At 52.1% G+C, this 18,472-nt stretch overlaps 7 protein-coding genes and 1 non-coding gene across 8 annotated transcripts; 5 read left to right on the forward strand and 3 right to left on the reverse strand.

The window, feature by feature from the left end:
* Positions 1-1,041: 1,041 nt before the first annotated feature.
* BP01DRAFT_354850 (uncharacterized protein) lies at positions 1,042-4,787 on the forward strand. Its single transcript, XM_025574542.1, has 2 exons — positions 1,042-1,645; positions 1,695-4,787. Exons 1-2 carry the CDS (start codon positions 1,206-1,208, stop codon positions 4,387-4,389), a joined length of 3,135 nt encoding a protein of 1,044 aa, XP_025433628.1. The 5' UTR covers positions 1,042-1,205; the 3' UTR covers positions 4,390-4,787.
* A 1,386-nt stretch (positions 4,788-6,173) lies between these two features.
* Positions 6,174-6,284, forward strand: BP01DRAFT_t80. The gene has a single exon. It is a non-coding gene; the product is annotated as a tRNA-Leu (tRNA).
* A 434-nt stretch (positions 6,285-6,718) lies between these two features.
* Positions 6,719-8,221, forward strand: BP01DRAFT_414485 (uncharacterized protein; the record flags this gene model as incomplete). The annotated part of the gene is made up of 2 exons (XM_025579059.1): positions 6,719-6,768; positions 7,312-8,221. The coding sequence occupies 2 exons, from the start codon at positions 6,719-6,721 to the stop codon at positions 8,219-8,221; spliced, it is 960 nt and encodes a 319-aa protein (XP_025433629.1).
* A 488-nt stretch (positions 8,222-8,709) lies between these two features.
* On the reverse strand, positions 8,710-9,250 carry BP01DRAFT_364041 (uncharacterized protein; the record flags this gene model as incomplete). The annotated part of the gene is made up of 2 exons (XM_025576305.1): positions 8,710-8,784; positions 8,891-9,250. The coding sequence occupies 2 exons, from the start codon at positions 9,248-9,250 to the stop codon at positions 8,710-8,712; spliced, it is 435 nt and encodes a 144-aa protein (XP_025433630.1).
* Positions 9,251-10,277: 1,027 nt separating this feature from the next.
* BP01DRAFT_336448 (thioesterase family protein) lies at positions 10,278-11,422 on the forward strand (the record flags this gene model as incomplete). The annotated part of the gene is made up of 1 exon (XM_025573242.1): positions 10,278-11,422. One exon carries the CDS (start codon positions 10,278-10,280, stop codon positions 11,271-11,273), a length of 996 nt encoding a protein of 331 aa, XP_025433631.1. The 3' UTR covers positions 11,274-11,422.
* A 266-nt stretch (positions 11,423-11,688) lies between these two features.
* Positions 11,689-12,000, reverse strand: BP01DRAFT_380853 (uncharacterized protein; the record flags this gene model as incomplete). Its single annotated transcript, XM_025577251.1, has 2 exons — positions 11,689-11,753; positions 11,904-12,000. The coding sequence occupies 2 exons, from the start codon at positions 11,998-12,000 to the stop codon at positions 11,689-11,691; spliced, it is 162 nt and encodes a 53-aa protein (XP_025433632.1).
* A 6-nt stretch (positions 12,001-12,006) lies between these two features.
* On the reverse strand, positions 12,007-13,235 carry BP01DRAFT_354851 (NADP-dependent oxidoreductase). Its single transcript, XM_025574543.1, has one exon. The coding sequence runs from the start codon at positions 13,164-13,166 to the stop codon at positions 12,153-12,155; it is 1,014 nt and encodes a 337-aa protein (XP_025433633.1). The 5' UTR covers positions 13,167-13,235; the 3' UTR covers positions 12,007-12,152.
* Positions 13,236-15,989: 2,754 nt separating this feature from the next.
* On the forward strand, positions 15,990-16,988 carry BP01DRAFT_410538 (uncharacterized protein; the record flags this gene model as incomplete). The annotated part of the gene is made up of 1 exon (XM_025578875.1): positions 15,990-16,988. One exon carries the CDS (start codon positions 15,990-15,992, stop codon positions 16,986-16,988), a length of 999 nt encoding a protein of 332 aa, XP_025433634.1.
* Between the last annotated feature and the right edge of the window lie 1,484 nt (positions 16,989-18,472).

Genomic DNA, 18,472 nt, shown 5'->3' on the forward strand with positions numbered 1-18,472 from the left:
TCGCCCCGGTGGTTGCCGACTCCCCACAAGTCATTAGACCAGATGAATTTCTCTTAGGTCAAAGATACTGTTCTGAATAAAGAATATGGAGATGGTTCACAACGATATGGTATAGCTTTTTTAGTAGGGCTAATTGGAGTTGACTATGCATATTTGCCATAGCCCGCCTTTGGTAGGCCCCATCATCTTGACGAACAAGTCAAGAACTAGCAGTATTTGCGCAAAGCATGACGTTTGTCGAGACCAGCTCACACTAGGGAACTATAACAATATGGTTTCAAGGACAGTACAACACCACCATCACTAAGCCAGACTCTGTTATGGCGTAGGGCTGAGCTCAATGAGCAGGGGGTATGATCCCTCACCCATAGCAGACATGGTTCGTCTTATCAAGACTAAGGTCCCACGCTATGCCGGCGTATGCAAACAATAGTGATCTGACCACTTACATAGAGCCTATTTGACATATCTCAAGCTTATCATTAAAGTCTTAGAGGGCCCTGGGGAGACTCTATAGTGGGACGAATCAGGGTACCGCCCTCAAACTACTCCCTGATCTGGCAACTGGAAAAACTTATGGGTTCCTGTGTCTAGGTCATGATAATTGATAAGGAACAAGCTCGTTTCTACAGGTAGTCATTGTGGGAGCAAGGCTGAGTTGCCTGCACTTTTTTTTATTTTTTTGTTCCCTTTTTCTTTCTTCTTTTCTTGGTTGGTGCAGTAGTAATGATTGAATCAGGGCAAATTATTGGAGTAAGGTCCGTTCCTGCCGTAGCTTTCCGCCTTGATGTAAACGGGGTACTCCGTACCGTACCGTACCGTAGTCTTTCCTCGGCTCGGCTTCTGGTGGTTCATCCATTTCTTCTTTTCCAATATTCTCTCTCCATCTGTGAGAAAGGACTCTGGCATCAATAATCCTTCCTTCTCTCCGTCTGAAGTTTTCTTCACGGACATACATGATGCTATGCCGGCCACTGTCACCACGAAGTATGTCAATAGTACCATTTATACACACGGACAAACAGACTATCCGGATGAACAGACAAGTGGAGAGAAGGAGAGGAGTGAGGCACATGACACGCCATGACAGGGCCTCGATCTATCGGCGGAAGCCTTGTCAATTCGATTACCCCGCCCCAACCATAGAGGCAGGGCTGTGATACCCTCCACCCTCGGGCAATTCAAGGCGCACAGTTGGTTGCAGCATGGATCCTATAAGCGCCTTTTCTCTCGCCTGTAACATTCTTCAGATCATCGAGCTTGGCCAGAAAACACTGAGCCTTGCTCTGGATTACCGCAAAGCCGGCTCTGGCACTCTACGCGAGCATGAGGACCTGCAAGGCGTACTGCAATGCCTGATGAGTATGAATGTCGACCTGCAGGCCTCCATCCCAAACGCCAATCAGCCAAGCAATCTGACTCCTGCTCTGGCTCGCCTGAGACAGGCCAACGAAGAGTGTCTTCGTCTGTCGATCGAGTTTGTCGACTTGCTGAACCAGCTAAAGCTCCGAACCCCGCATGCGTTACTGGAGTCCATCCGGGCTAGCGTCAAGGCGCTATGGAATCGCGACCGGATGGAAGCCATGGCTAAGGCCGTTGGTCGGGCTCGGGAGAACCTCAATACCGCTCTTCTATTTTACCTCAAGTAGGTTCCTGGCAGAGGCTCTCGTGTACTGCCACTAAGTGCTTGCTAGGGATACACAGGCCACTGCGGCTGGGCAGGACCACATTCTTCAATCTACGGCTGAACTAGAGGAAAACGTCTTGTCCGCTCTGGAGAAACAGTGTGCATCGATCCGAGCAGATGTACACCAAGTTCTGGAGCAGGTGCAGGCAAACGGTGTGAACGAAGCGATTGAAACCCAGCTTCTCGCTTCGCAACGGCTTCAGCTCGACAGACTTGAAAGCCGAATTCATGACATCCTCGATCGACAAGAGCATCTAAGAAGCCTAGATGAGCAAAGACGAGTAACAGAAACCCACACGATCTTCTTGGCTAGCATCCAGTTTCCGCAAATGCAGGAACGTGTCCAGCAGATTCGCACGGCACACGAAAAGACCTACCTGTGGATCCTGCAACAACAGAGCACGAGTCCTGGTGACTGCGACAGTCTGGTGGCCTGGCTTTCTGCCCCCACGACAAGAGAGTCCATCTACTGGGTGTCCGGTAAACCGGGTGCGGAAAAGTCGACCCTTATGCGCTTCCTGGACCAGAATCTGGATCATAAGGCGCATATGCTTCCTTGGGCGAGTGGATATACTGTTATAAGAGCTTCGTATTACTTCTGGAGCGCAGGCAATACGTTACAAAGGTCGTTTGAGGGGCTTCTGCGCTCCTTACTTGCCCAAATTCTCGAGCAACAGCCTGAACTGATGACTCGCATCACGGAAACAACTCAACAGTATACACCTCGGACGTGGGTCTCAAGTAAACTAGAGTGGACTCAGTCTGAACTACTGAATCTACTTCATCTTAGTATCGACGCCTTGCAAGACCGCTGCAAAATCTTCTTTCTTATTGACGGCTTGGATGAGTTTGAAGGAAGCGACGAGTTGCGACGGGATGTCATTCAAAGTCTGACTAGGATAAGCGGAAAGGCCAACGTGAAAATATGTCTGTCAAGCAGACCTTGGAACATATTCCGGGATGCCTTTGGCAGCACGCAGCACCTACGATTGGAGGATCTCACCTATCAGGACATCAGCACATACGTTCAAACCGAGCTCACCCAATCTCGCCGCTTTCGATATCTCCTCCTGCGTCAGGAAGCCGAGGCAGCCAGCCTTATCTCGGCCATCACTTCAAAGGCTGCTGGAGTCTTCTTGTGGGTTCGACTCGTGGTTCGCGATCTAATTGAGGCTTTACAAGATGGCGATAATGTGGCAGCCCTATCACAGAAACTCGACGACATACCCGCCGACCTGGATGAATACTTCCGTAGGATGATGGATTCAATCCCTCCCCGATACAAACGAGAAGCCTCAACGATGATTCAGATTGCCCTGCATGAGGAGACCGATTTCACCGCGCTTCACCCGCTGCGGATGCTTGACCTCTTGTTCATTGACGAGCCCTGCCCCGACTTTGCCGGTACAAACCTGAGCTGTTCCTCGCTAGAACTAGCCGACCGTGAAGGGCTTGCATTCATGCTGGACTCCACATACCGTCGCCTCAACAGCCGGTGTATGGGACTGCTGGAATGCGTATTCGATGCAGAATTCTTCGATTGCCTTGACCTCACTACTCCGAGATCCTTGCTGGACTATGATGGACGGCAATTCAGCTCCACGCTTTGCGAACAGGTCGCTGAGTTGACAGAAACCGGCCACACTTTCCTCCTGACTATCAGCTTCTTACATCGCAGTTGCCGGGACTTTCTTTGCTCTCCAGAGATCCAGGGAATTCTGCACCAATACACAGGCGGGCCCTTCGACGCCAGGAGGTACCTAATCAATGCCAGAATCCTTCAAGTCCGCGCCCTGCAAGCGGTCGGAAGTGACCGGGACTTAGCAATTGGGATTACTAGTTATTTGGCGAGCGCACTGGCAGTGCCCGAATGGAGGGAATCGCCGGCAGCCATCAGAGCAGCCCGGGTCCTGGCCCCAATTGCGGAAGCGCTTCTTTCCGCTAGCGGCCCGGACAGCAGCCAGAGTATGGGCTGGTACATCAGCACATTGGCCAACAGGTGGCGGGATGAACAGAGCTGCTTCATGACCCTCGCCATCGACTTTGACTTGCGAGGCTATGTCAACGCGTGTCTGGGTCCAGCGGCAGTCCGCAACAAGACAGGCCGCCCGGTGCTGGACCATGTCCTCCAACCGGAATTCAACCAGCGCCGTGGCTCACTGAATATCGGGTACTCAGTCGTCAACCCCGACCTCGTGCGCCTCGTGCTGACCAGCGGAGGCGATCCGAATGAACCCTACCAAGGCGGGACCGTCTGGACACGGTTCCTCACATGGACGGCGCGTTGCTTCGTCGAATTCCTCACCGTGGATGTTGACATGATACAATCCTACGTTGAATCCATTGCGTTGCTGCTGGCGCACGGCGCAGCACTTGTCATCCCCCACGCCCAGCTCGCAAGTAGCAGCCCTAGCTGGGCACGGGCAATGAACCACCCGGACTCGGGTCTGCATGAGAGCGATAGATTCCGTCGCCAGACGTCGCCCGTTTCCGCATCGAGTCCTACGGATCATAGCACAGATCAGCCATGCTATGCCGTTACCGACCTCCTGGAAGTATTTCGCCTATGGTTTGGGGGAGAAGTCGACCGGCTGGTTGCTCTCGCGCAATGCCGTGCAACGGACGCTTCCAGGGATCCGGACACTACAACACTTCCTTTTCGGCTCGTGGTGGCTTCTGAGCTGGGAAAAGAATTTGCCTAACTAGTCTTTCGGTAGGCGACTAAGGCTGTAGTATCAACCCGACCCAATCATGTTGAATCCGCTCGCATTATGACTTTGAATGATGTGTATGTAGCCACAATGCTAGAGATACTCAAATCTGGCTACATGAACTAATGTACGCGCCTTGTCGATCGATTTCTATGGTTACCTCCCGGCCCACATTTATCAGGAAACGGTATCAAAATTTGGGGACAGAACCGAAGGGTCTTGGGTCTCGAAGTGTTTCACAATTTGGCTTACAAAGGAAGACAAACCAACCAACTACCTCGTGTTCCCACTTGCTCCAGGACAATAGCTTTCGGGGATAGTGCCGTGGGCTGGGGACCATGGGACTCTAGACCCAGTGCCAAATCGAAATGCGGAAGGCGAAACCTGAGGCTGCAATGCCCCTATAGCTAGTGTTCGATCAGAAGTGTTGTGAAGTAGCATAGACAGATATCCACTCGCCGTTGCCCCCTTGTTCTGTTAAATCCTATCGCTCTTCTTGTTATGCGAGCGATAACCACCCATCTTGCATAATGTTCTCCGGAAGTTGTGTTGTGTCGTGCAAGCGTTTCGCGATTGGTTTGGGGGTTTATGTAAAACATCAGTACTTACTTCCAAGGGCTGACTCACGAGAAGCATGCGCATGCAAGAGCTTCAAAACCGGACTAAACATGAAGCCTCTGATTCTAGTCTATCACTAGAGCTGTACTGCACGAGACACCACCTACAAGCGTGCTATCAAGACGCTAGGTAATGTAGTAAGACATATCTAAGCCGGTTTCATACGAGCAACTCTCCTACACACCACTATTCTCGGCCGAAGCCTCATATCGCTAAAATCCTACTGCAGAGCTCGAACTAAGAAGAAAGAATATGCAAAGGGGGCTTCTCAACTTCATCCGTGAGCTATGCAATCCTTGCTTTATATCTCAAGCCATCATTCAAGAACGCGACGTCATGGATCGTGTCGCCTTCGTGTCTCGCCTCTCTATATCTGGGATCCTGATCTCTTCCCTCTGCTGGTACTATGCGGTTTCTCGCGGCGCCGATCCTGACATCAAACACATTCTATGGTGTCCCGCTATCTCAACCATCTTCCCTCTCTTCTGCTACCGATGGCCAGCTCATCAACGGCCAGCTACTGCCTGATGTGCGGTAATCGTCTGCATCTCGAGGACAGTGAGGCAGTATCCAACCTCACATCTCGAGAAGCAATCACCCCGGATGTGGAGCACCACTGCTACCACGTCGGCGGTGGCTCGAACGCCCATGACGGTTTGCGAAAAGCTCACAATGCTCTGCCAGAAGCAAGGAAGTACCCTGACAGGCATCCGGTCACGAATCACAGAAAGGTATACACTCGACTTGCAGCACAGAGCGGTGTTCGCTCAATGCGGTCACCTTGCAGCCGGCTCATCATCGGCTGAGGCCCGGGAACAAAGAGGATGGTGGTGGTCAGGGCCATGGCGCGATTATCTCGTCATGTGCGGCCATCGTCCTAGGAAATGTGCAGGTGCCGCGCTCTAACCAGGCGCGCAATTTCTTTCGATAACCATTCCCCCTAGAATAGCCAGATTGAGGAAGTATTCTCGCCCCGGTCGGCAAGCAACTATCGAGCATTTTTAAGTCTGCGAGAGCTCCCTCATTCAAGCCCATCTGTGCTGTTCAAGCAAGATACGAGGTTCACTCGATATTTATGAGGCTATCTGTGGGAAGATTAAGGACGCGTAGTTTATCTAGGCTATATAACTAAGTTTGTGTCATGACTGTATCACACGGGCAAGATGGCCGAGTTGGTCTAAGGCGTCAGGTTAAGGTTACCTTAACATCCAGCTTCACAGCTTCCTGATCATCGTAAGATGGCGTGGGTTCGAATCCCACTCTTGTCATCTCTTTTTGGCTCCTGAGCTTCGTATCGCTTAACTTACACTTTTGTGCTATGTTGTATAATTAAAGATTGACGGGGAGCGAATCTCTTATCTAAGAGAAATCGAATAGTTGATTAAGATAGCTTTCCTTATAGTTTTGACTACTTTCTTGGGAAGAGAGCGCTGGTACAGTGTCTCGACATCCTCAACTGGAAACGCCACTCCCCAAAGTATACGAAGTCAAGATTTACCGCCCCCATCACAAACCTCACCCCGTTCATACACAGTACATTCCTGTGCAGAGCAGGTGCTCCTAAGCATCGATGGGCGTACTGAGGCTTAAGCGATACGAAACCTAAAGCCAAGGCTGCATCGCCCAGGTAGTGCTCTTCATGGTACTCTGGTTGGAAATTGTTGATACAGGCTACTGAGCTACTGTAAGCACTCTCCCCCAAATGCTCTCCCGGTTCCCCTCCCCGTGTGGCCCCCAGCAGTACTCCGCTAAGTACTGTTGTACTTTTCATGTCTCTTTCTTCTGTTAAATATTCCGTCTTTCTGAAGCCGAAGGTATTGTTAGGAGGGTTATCTAGTGGAGAATACCTTCGATTATTCTTTTCACCATTTTGAGCAGAGTCCTCGTAATTGATGGGTGGGTGGGCAAGGAACGAACCTAAATGAAACCCAGCCATGACGCATCACGCATGGCAGAGAGATGAAGATTAGCACATTTGTCAAGGTCTGAACCATTCTGGCTTTGCGAGGTGGCTGCTTTCTCTCTGCATCCGAGTTGAAACTGAGACTTGCCCGATCCTTAAGATTTTGGGGAAGGGGGCACCTCCCCTCTGAGAAGTGGGCACCTCGCCCTTTCCAAATCGGTTTTCAGATGCTAGACACACCTTAAGCTTCTATAAATGTACTGCTAGTTGCTGTTGTTGTTGTTGTCGATCCCAGATCATCTTTGTCCAGCATCCATTCTTACCATGGTTCATACCAAATTCATTGCCATCGCCGCCCTGGCCGTTGTCTCCGTTTCTGCCGCTCTCGACAGAAGCCGGACCCTCTTTCAGTATGCCAGAAATGGTACCTGGCTGGAGAACGTGGCTGTTCGTTCCAATGGCGACGTCCTCGTCACACGTCTGGGCGTCCCTGAACTTTGGAGTGTCGACCCACGGGGCCAACGCAATGCCTCTCTGATTGAAACGTTTCCCAATTCTCGCAGTCTGTTCGGCATTACTGAAATCAGTGAGGATGTGTTTGCTCTTGTCGCAGGCAACTTCTCAATGGGGAGTCTCTCTACGCCGGGCACCTATGCTATTTGGAAGATTGATCTCACTACTTCGGACCACCCCGAGACCTCCCTCATCACCAAAGTGCCCAAAGCCGATTTCCTCAACGGCCTGACCCTATTCAACAACAACACCTTGCTCAGCACTGATTCCGCCAAGGGCGTTATCTGGCGCATCGACATCACGCACGGGAACTACTCAATTGCCTTCTCCGACCCCGCAACCATGAAGCCCGCCCCCAACAGCCCGAAACCCGTAGGCATCAACGGTATCGAGGTCCGCAACAACTACGTCTACTACACCAGCACCACAGGCATGCTATTTGCCCGCGTGCGCTTCAACGAATACGCTGCCCCGGTCGGTCGGGTCGAGATCCTGGCCCGCGGCTTCACGCCCGATGATTTTGTTTTGTCCCGCAACGGCACCGCCTACGTGGCAGCCAATGCAGAGAACAGCGTGCTGAAGGTCGAGCCTTCGGGCCGGGTTACTTTGATTGCCGGCAATCTCTTCACGACTGATCTGGCGGGCGTCACTGCGTTGGCACTTAGCCGGTCTCAGGATGTTCTGTATGCCGTGACTGCCGGTGGGCAGTTCGAACCGGTCCTGGGTGCTATCATTGAGCCTGCAAAGGTTGTTGCCATTCAGCTCCAGGTTGACAAACCGGATTCTTGAGTCCTGGCCAGTTGGAAGCGTGGGCTAAACATAGATTGTCAATTTGAGGTTTAAATAGGCTCAGGTGTGGTGCCTTGGGGACAACGCCCACGTGCCCTATGGAAGAGGGGTGGGGCTTGGGACTTGCTACTGTATTTTTATTCCCTCAGAGGTGTTCTTAGAATCATGGGGTGTGTTTAAATAACAATTCTTAGAGCCCAGTAAACCTCTTGTTTTGCTCCTTGTGTCTGTGTTTGAAACAAGCCATGGACGCATATCGATACCAATATACGTCCCTCGTCGACTAGTCCCTGTATGTTAAATACATCGTGCAGCCAAAGGCTCGACCAGCCTGATGGAGAACCCTTGAACATGCGCCTTTCTCAGCGCCGAGTGATGCTCTCCCGGCACATTCCACAGTACCCTCAGGACGATACTTCCTCCCGACCTCCTGCAGGCTAAAAGCTCTCTCAATCCACCTCGCAAGCCCTGCCTCATCCAAACCCATCTCAACCATGCGGACCTGATCCGCCCGAGTAAGCACCATCCGGAACGCGTCTTTCCGAGAGAGACCCACCCCCTGCCTGGAGGCACTTTGTAAGCGCATCATGGGGCAAAATCTCAAGGAAGAAGGAGATATTCCCCAGACAATCGGGCCATTGCACCTCCCGCAGCCGCGGACTCACGTACCCGGGGTTGGTTCAAACTAGCCAGGAAGCGAACCTCGCTTCCTTCTGCTTCCAGCCGCTTGGACAGCTCGGAGGCAATCATCCAGCCGTAGGAGTAGATCGCATCCCTGGGGCCTTGCGGCTGCAATTTCTTGGATCGCCGAGTGGTATATCTGGAGACACTCGCGGAAGGCGTAGACGGGTCGGTCGCGAATGAGGGTCCGCGAGACTCAGGAAGACCAGGCTCCACCGGCGGCGGGATGGCAGAGCCATAACGGGGGGCTTGGGGCCGTGGGGTTGAAGGGTTACGAGCGGATTGTACTTGTAGGGGGTGGCTGATTGGCAGACCTTGACCAGGTCGTGGACGGTGGGTGTGGGCCATGATGGTGGCTAGAGGGAGGAGTTCGGAGAGTGACATTCGTCTTGTGAGGTGTTGCTGGATCTGGATGAAGGCTAAAGATGTGATGCCGAGGTCGGACAGGTTAGTTGTGCTTCCGAGGTCGTCGGGATTGGTGCCGGAGACATCGGCCAGCACTTGCAGAATGGTTCTCTCTGGCTGGGTCTTTGGTGGGGTACGTATAGATGGCTCGTCGGTGGGCGAGGATGAGTTTTTCTACTGCTTCCTGTTCCTTCTGGTAGATCTCTGAGGTGAGCTGAAATCGCAGCTTGGTCCGGGAGGTTTTCCCCAGGGAGGAGAGTGCTCACGCGCAGTTGCCTTCAGTTCGCGGGCATGTTATACCTGACCCCATTGATGACGATCATGTCATCCGTTCTGCCGCACAGAGTAAGGCTCCCATTCGCGTCTAGAACCCCCTGTCGCCCGTCAGAAACCACCCACCGGCCTGAATGCCATTGCCGTCGCTTCGGCGTTATTGAGGGACTTTGCAGAAACGATCGGTCACCTCAATCCAAGGGGCCCACCGACCTCTCCATCTTCTGCAGCTATCTTTCATGAGCCCAGCGATGCGACTTCTTGCCCCTTCTGCTCATCATACTCCGGACAGCGAAGGTTGTAGATACACCCCGTGCCACGTCTCCGTCATCCCGAAAGCAGGCACAATGCCATTCTTCGCTGCGCCACTGCGCGTGAGAAGCCCACTCAGTCAAGACTTCTCGAGTCTAGAAAATTGTTATATATCCTACGTTGAGATAGCTGTTGACACTGAAGAGATCGGTTCATCATCACCAAGATTCGGCGTTGTATGAGTATCTCTTAAAGGGTCTTGATTAGTCAAAGATGTGGCAGCGCAGCCTCGGCAGTTAGGCAGGCAAAACCGCCCCGCCCCGACCTCGGCCGTGTCTCCGGGAATGCACTATACATAAATTAAGCTTCCGAGCGACGAGACACCGAAGAACCCCTCAAATTAACGGGCACGAACCCCTTTGACGTCTACAGCATACCTGTGACAATGACCACCAGCACGACTTCTGCCACTGCCCGCACGGTAGCGGAGCAAATATCCGTAGAGAATACCGGCCCAGATGTCTTCCGATCGCGCTACAAGCCCGAAAAAATGGGCAACACCGCCAACATCGCCTATGGCGGGTGCGCCCTGGGCGTCGCCGTCAAAGCAGCCTGCGAAACCGTCCCATCCCAGTATCTCCTCTACTCCGTCACGGGACACTTCCTGGCGCCCGTCTCCACGGAGGTTCCACTCAACTGCTCCGTTCGCCGCCTCCGAGACACACGAACGTTCGCCACCCGCCAGGTCGAGGTGACCCAGCAGCAGGGGACCACCAACACCAGCCGACTATGCATGGTCATCCTGGCGGACTTCCAGAAAGAAGGAGAAAAATCCCTCCTCAGCTTCTCCGCCCCACCCGAGCGGAAGTATCATCGCCCGGAAGACTGCCTAACTCCCCAGCAGATAGGCGCCAAGATGGTACAGCGGGGGGTCCTCACCGAACAAGCCCTGTCGTATTACAACGTCTTGCTGGGCCTGCTGGCACGCTTATTCGAAACGAGACAGACCCCAGAGGGCGTCTTTGGACAGAACCTGACGGGCATGGCCAAGAGAGAGCCCACGACTCAAGACTCCCTGCCCCTGACGTCGCGGACGTCGGCGGACTGGATACGCGTGCGCGGGCCGTGTGCGCAGCGCGCGGATCATTACGCCGGTCTGGCGTTCGTGCTGGATGCGTATCTGAGCTTCCTTGCGCTGGCCCATAGCGGGAGGTTTCTGGACGACGCGGGTGCTTGTGCCTCGTTGGACTTTACGATGAGGGTCTTTTCTGCGGACTGGGATCTGAGGTCGTGGTTGCTGCGGGAGATGAAGACGGTTTCTGGGGCGGACGGGCGGACGTATTCCGAGGCGAGAGTGTGGAATCAGGCGGGGAAGCTGGTCGCGAATATGACGCAGATGTCGATTCTGAGGCCCAAGAGGGAGGCGAAGGCGTCGCTGTGAGGGTTTTAGAAGGATATAGTGCTTGGCGTGTGAAGGCTGCATCGTTCAAGTGCTGAAACAGAAATAATGTTATCTAGACTCTGGACTACTATGCATCCCGGCTGCACCAGTCTAATAGAGCTGGAAAGGAAATTAGAGGAGACATCAAGACATAACTAAGTTCATAGGATAGTACCACTCTTGAGATAGAAAGTACAGTACTATAGTATCGAAGAAAGTTGTTGCTATTGTAAGTAAATCTCTATATAGGAATTTCGATAAGCAATCATATGAGAAAATTGCGGTTCCTAGAATTTATTCAATTTTCACTAGAATCTGTCTTTTCCGATCTCCCTTGTCTTCAAATTTTGTATACATCATCGTGCCACCCCTCTCTGTGACTCCAGAGGCTCGAAGGGAATACCCATATCCTCACCTAGACTTTTATGAAATATTCCGAGAGCACATAGCGCTTCTCCGAGTTCCGCTTGTTGTTCTGGCCTGTGACAGCGAATAGCTTGGATATGGGTGGGATTCCGCCAGTCTGGAACGAAATCACAAAGCGGTAAGTATCGTTAGGGTATCTTCACTTTGCTAACGGGATGAGATAGTCTGTTTTGCAGCAGATCTCCGAGTTTCTCATTGCCATACTCTTGATCAGGGCGATCTTGCGAGCCTTGTTGAAGGCATGTGGGAACTCTTGCTCCTGCAGTTGGCCGATGATGGCATGCGCCTCTTGTCTCGTCATACTGGACTATTCTTTGCTCCGGACGCTATTCCTCCTCATGAGAAGGATAAAGAAGGACAAAACGACTAATTTAGCTAATGTGGTGATCATCAACAGTCATAAAAAGTACATGAAAAATAGCAATCATCAATCATCCCTTGCCTCGTTTCCTTTCACTGATTGAGGGAGAGGTCAAAAATGATCTTCCCTCTAGCATGACCCCCGTTCAATCTTGCGAATGCCTCCTGATACTGCTCCAATGGCCAGACACTGTCCACCAAGCCACGACACTTACCAAGCTCGGCAAGCTTAGTGATCTCCTCCAGGTGTCTTCGCACAGGTTCCATCACGAAAAACACACCGCGGATGCCGGATGCATCAAGTCCTTCAGGTTTCACCTGTTCCGGCGGCTGGAAGATACTAAGAACGACGCCCCCATCCCGAACCGTCCACCACGCATCCTGAAGCGACTTCCGCCCGATACAATCAATCACCACGTCGACCTTCTTCTCAGGATTTTGCTCCGCCCACTCACGCAAGTCAACCCGGCGATAATCCAGCACCTCCGCAGCGCCAAACGACCGCACGAGCTCCACATTCGTCGTACCACAGGTCCCTACCACGTGCGCGCCGAGCAGGGTCGCCAGCTGCGTTACCCAGATTCCCACACCCCCCGACGCAGCCGTCACCAGCACCCTCTTGCCCTTCCACGCTTTCTGCGCCGTAGCGAACTCCACCTCCGCGTCGCCGGCGACCCCCGCATGGATGAGCAGGATCTGCCACGCCGTTTCCGCCGACACCGGAATCGCCGCGGCAGCCACGGCGCTCAAGCCTCGAGGGAGATGCGCCATCTCGCCGGTGACGCAGACGCTGTAATCCCGCGCGTTTCCCGGGCGGAGATAGTTGGTACGGGCGTATATCTCATCTCCGGGCTGAAAGGGCGAGTCGTCGGGTCCGGACACGACTGTTCCCGCTACGTCCGGGCAGGGGATCAGTTCGCGGGGATTGGGCGGAGGGAAGTTCTTAGGCCAGAGGAGCTCTCCGGCGCATGGCGCGCAAGCTCTGACTTTGATGAGATGCTCGCCCTTTGAGGAGTCGATGGTTGGTAGTGGCGAGGTTCTTAGGGTGAGGGTCGTGGAGTCTGCGTCGGTTTGCACGATTGCCCGCATAGTGGTTGGGGTGGACATTCTGAAATTTTGGGGCGCAGGGGTATTGCTAAAAACTAGATATTCACTGACAGATGCTCTGGTTGCCACTGAAAGGCAGACCTGGAAAGTATTGATGGGAAGCGAGCTTTATAGGTCTCAAGCGAACCTCATTGCGCTGACGCTTGGCAAACGATGGTGAACGGACGGCTTGCCGGGTTCCCGAATAGCCTAATCCGTCTGATGACAGCCATGATGACGCCTGGGAATTCCGGGTCTTTCCTCGCTGTTTGTTCCCGAATGCAAATCAAGTGTCAGCCATTGAACCGAGAGGCCCAATGTTCCTCGTATTGCGTCGCTTATGAGCCTGCAGGTAAAGTCAAACTCTACGAGACAAAGAATTGCCAAGAGTGGTCGACACTTTCACGATGTAGTCCACGACATCAAAAATACGGGAATCGAAACATGTGCCAAGCGGGCCAGTCTAGGCTTTTTCTTGTCTTTGATGAGTCAGTGACAGACCAGGATCTCTACTGTAACTGAACATCGATCTGACACTCAGTTAGGGCTGGTTCAGCCCACGCCCCGACCGCGAAATCTCACCGCCTCAGACTTGGGGTCAGCTCCATTTGACCATTCCACGGTAATTTCGAAAGCTTGAAACTCTTACTGAAGCTAGCTCTTGAGACTCATACCTGAAAGATGTCCTAAATAATTATTCAGGTAGTACAACAAGCTCAGTGTTCATAGAGAGTAGTGCGAGCATGCCTCGCCCTGGAACACCGCTCTGTTCGACCTCTCGGCAGGGACCGTGAGAGCTTTGAGATTGCGCATCATCGTGATCATCTGGTAAATGACAGAGATGTCTAGGCTTTGTCTGTTCTTATCATTCTCTGATTCTAGCACAAGAACTGACATTTCACACTGTACTGTGTTCATATAAGGGTCGACTCGCGGAACAACCCGGATAGGATTCAGGAGGTTCTGGACACGACTACTGTTATGGTGCGCAAGAGACTTACCAAAAGTTCACGACGTGACTCCCCCACAAAACCGCCCACGAAGCAGGCTGGACTTAGAGCGTCTTTCAAGAGATGGATATGTCTACTTTCCCTGCCTTGAACAATAAGGTCAGGCGTGGCTGGTACAGAGCCAAATCATGGGTTAAGGACCCCTGCAGAGTCCACATAAAGACCAAACATTCTGCTACTTCGAGGAAACCCTGTCGCTATGACATGCTAATCTGTCGAGGAAGGTTGCGCTTCCGTTTTCTCCTCACACCGAGCGTAAAAATGGCATAATAGAAAGACTTTCCTTGCCCTCGTAGACGCCGCGAGTGCCTTGCGTTGAAATGAATTGGCCAGGCCCTTTTTATGGTCTAGGAACAACAGACTACATAGGATCAAAATCTTCGAAACTTGTTGATGAAGTGGCTTCTTCCACCTCTGATTTGGCGTGGTTTATCGCAAAACAGATCAAGAACAACAATGATCCGCTGCGAACGACGGAGGTTTCAAAGTTCACTTGCAGAGTACGTCAATCTTAAAGCAGTAATTGTCTCAGGGTGCATGCCATGCGAAGATCTGATTTCGTGGACAGCGAGAAGACTCGGGGTCAGGGAAAAACGACTTCAGGGCCCGGGAGGTATATTGCCTCTGGGTCATTGAGGCAAGGGCACTCTCAATACTCTCTGGTGTGTTTGTCATAGAGTACTTCTAGTACGGCGCCTCCCAGGCTCTTCCACCGACTCTTTTTGCACGAATGTGTGGCTTTGGTGGTGACTTTATCGCGACCCTGAAGTAATTCGGCAGAGCTGGTGAACGGACGGCTATCTCAAATTACCCCCATTTCAGGCTGACCAATTCATGCTCGCAGCGCTCGAGCAGAAAAACGTGATTTGATCGAAATTCGTGGAGGGTGACTTAGGCTTATCTTGTCAGTTCTGACCATAATCCTCCCCCTGTGTATGTGTCTTGATTTTGCCAATGACATGCCAGAAAAGAAGGACCACCGATTGGCCTGCTCTGAAGAAAGGATGTCGATTTATAGAGAGCAGCAAGTGTGAGCCTACTCACACCGTGCCCAACGGAAAGCCACAAGTTGGCAGCGGGTTAATGGGCCCCATTGTTTCAGGTACTCTGATTGTCTATCAATAACTACGGGTGTCGAATTCCAGATTCTTTGTATCAGTCTACGTGGCTGGACTGTTTTACGTTGGAATTAACTTCAAAACTAGGTAAGTAGTCGCCGCGCATCCCCACCAATAGTTCGACCCAGTACTCACTCACAAGGCAAAATAGGCTTACCTGTGGTCGGCTTTTCGTTTTTGCCAAATTGGACGGTTCGCAGTCTACAGGTTGTCATCTGCTCCCGACTGCGTGTTCGTCAACCATGCAGCTTCCAAGTCTGATGCAGGCGCATGAGAAATGATACAGTCACGAAAGGGTAGCAAGGTTATGAAAGTCAGGAGTAAGAGGAAAATCGAGGCTGGAACACAAGCAGCGAGACTTAATTTGAGATGCGCACTGTGTATGCCAAGTTCCATGATCAACACACTGTTACCCAGGAACAGAAAGCGGTAGCGAAGTCTCATTTAAGAACGCGCATAGGTAGCCAATTTTGGGCGACTATGTCCGATATGGCCGAGTGCGGACGAACGATTTAGCCCTAAACTGGGATGGAAGATGGAGTGGGGACGGCAGGGGCCGCGTCATTCTCATTGATGGGGTTGGATCTACTCAATCTGCCTATGTCCTCCGGCTTCTCTTGATCCCTATAAAAGTAGCCTTACGGCTGCAGTATCAAAAGCACAACTTAGTAACCTACCCTGCTTTACCTACCGACCACACTAAATTCCTCGCCATCATGCGTCCCACACTCGCCGTCACTCTATCCCTTGCAGCAACCGTGGCAGCCAAGCTCCCAGTGCGCACCGTCTTCCAGTTCGCCTCAAACGACACCTGGCTGGAGAACCTGGCCACCAGATCCAATGGCATCGTCCTAGCCACCGAGATCGGTCCTCCTGCCAGCCTTCTTGCATTTGATCCCCGTCAGATACACCCGCAGAAGAAGGTGATCAAGACCTTCGACTCTGTCCTGGGTCTGTCGGGCATCACGGAGGGCGCCCACGACGTTTTCTACGTGACAGGCGCCAACACGACATCTGACAACATCAGCGATCCCCCCAAGAACGCCACCCACGTGTGGAAGGTCGACTTCACCAAGGACAGCGACAACCCCGAAATCAAGCTGTTGTGCCGGCCCACTGCACCCACAGGGTTCAACGGCATGGCCACCTTCAACGAGACCATCCTGCTCGCGACAGCCAGCTACCAGGACGCCATATTCGCGATCGACACCAACACGGGCGTCAGCTGGGAGGCCATCTACCAGGAAAGCTTGATGTCGTCCATCAATGGCATCAAGGTCTCCGACGGCTTCGTGTACTGGACAGCCAATGGGGCCCTGTACCGCGCCGAGCTTTTCGCCAACGTCACGGCCGGTCCGGGTCAGTTAATCTACCAGGGCAGCCAATTCGACGACTTTGCCATCGCCCCCAACGGATTCGCACTCAATGCCACCTACGGCTCCGACTACAAGTTTGCCTACCTGGCCACTGCAGCCGGGAATACCGTCGAGCAGGTTATCTTCACCCAGGATGGTGTGGCCGTCGGTGACGAGATCATTGCGGGCGCGGAAGACTCTACGGAAATTGCCGAGCCCACAGGTGTCTTCTTTGGTCGCGGGGAGAAAGAGCAGAACGCCATTTTCGTCACCACGGGTGGTGGCAGCGCCGTCAATGTCGATGTCAATGGTACGGATGTGGCAGTGGGGGCTCAGTTGCTCGAAATCCACTTGAACTAAGTAGAGAGTGAGACAAGTGTTGTACCGGTGTACGGCACACGCATCACTGTTGTCTCTCCTGCGGTAGTATTATTCCTGTGGTTTTACATTTGCATTGCGACCAATATCGGTCTGTGTATGATAGTCTTGTCAACCCCTAAGTGCTGCCCATCTTGCAGCCTCATTCTCAATGTGCGATGATGAATTTTGCAGAGAAGCCATCCGCGGGCTGGCAGATAGAACGCTAATACCAAATCCGACGACCGTAGGAGGTGTCCGAGTCGTCTAAAATTCAATGCTGATTTCTGGGATTGGAAGATATCTGGGTTGATCCTCATAGCGATTACTCTGTCTTAACAGTTGTTCAACGATGATCACTAAGTGGGATGAGTATATCAAAATCCAAAGTCCTAAGACTCCTCGTTTTCGCTAGGCTGATCTCGCGCCGCAAGGGGACCTACAGGTTGCACAGCAGCGGATGCAGTAATGAAGGAGATCAGAGAATTTTCAGTCCGACTAACTAGGAAACTGTTCATATATCTTGGCTATCCCGATGCCCGCAAGTCTCACGTTACTTATTCATACTTCTGACGCCACTGTCTGAGAACTTGATTCCTCGGAATAACGAAACAGGTGAAGATGCTTGGATTTTTTTGTTGTGGATTCGTTGGCAGTTGTGTTGAGTTTCATCTGTCTAACTCTCCAATTAGATCAGCCGCGTTGGCATATTCGAGCAGATGAATGGGAGTCGAACGTTCACCCCTGACTTCCTGGGGAGAAGCTCAGATGATCGACGGCTAAAGAAGGAAAGTCAATTTATAGCACCAACTCATTTACCGACTCTCTCCCCAAGCTTTGAAGGTGGATACTGGCACAGTCACTTGTACATGAGCTAGAGAGCGAGCAAAGCATGGTAAGGCCCTTCCAGTTTTTGATATCGAAAAAAAAATAAACTCTACTGAAGCTTGGACTTGTTGCAGAAGCACAATGAACTAGCTAACGCTTTCCTGCAACGATCTGGGCACTAGGCAACTGCATTTCATTGCTGTTTGGCTACCACAACCCAAGCAGATGGTTAGTATTTTTCAGCTGTTTTCACGGTGCAAGGAGTCTTCCTGTTGTCTATGACTAGCCGGATTCCGGGCGTGAGAAGGGAAATCTTGATGCGCGCACTCCAAGAAGGAAATGTGAGATGTGGCCAGGACTATGTCCTGTCCTATTATTACCTGCATACCTGCATCCACCAAAGGTGCTGATATGGTCTCTACATACAGAGCCAAGACCTGAGCAGGAGTTATGCCGTGTTTGCTCATAGGAATCATTCCATGCAAAATGAAAAATGGCACATCTCACTCTTGTTCCTTACCTAGTAAAATAAATTGAGTATATGATCAAAGCCCTGGTTGTTCAGAGCACATACGACCACAGGGTGTGGAAAATAGGGCTTCCCGTCCGCTCAGCCGTACTCAAGCCACACGCCGGGAGGTTAGTAGTTGGGTGGGTGA

Source organism: Aspergillus saccharolyticus, assembly GCF_003184585.1.
Source record: "Aspergillus saccharolyticus JOP 1030-1 unplaced genomic scaffold BP01scaffold_7, whole genome shotgun sequence".
NCBI lineage: Eukaryota > Fungi > Ascomycota > Eurotiomycetes > Eurotiales > Aspergillaceae > Aspergillus > Aspergillus saccharolyticus.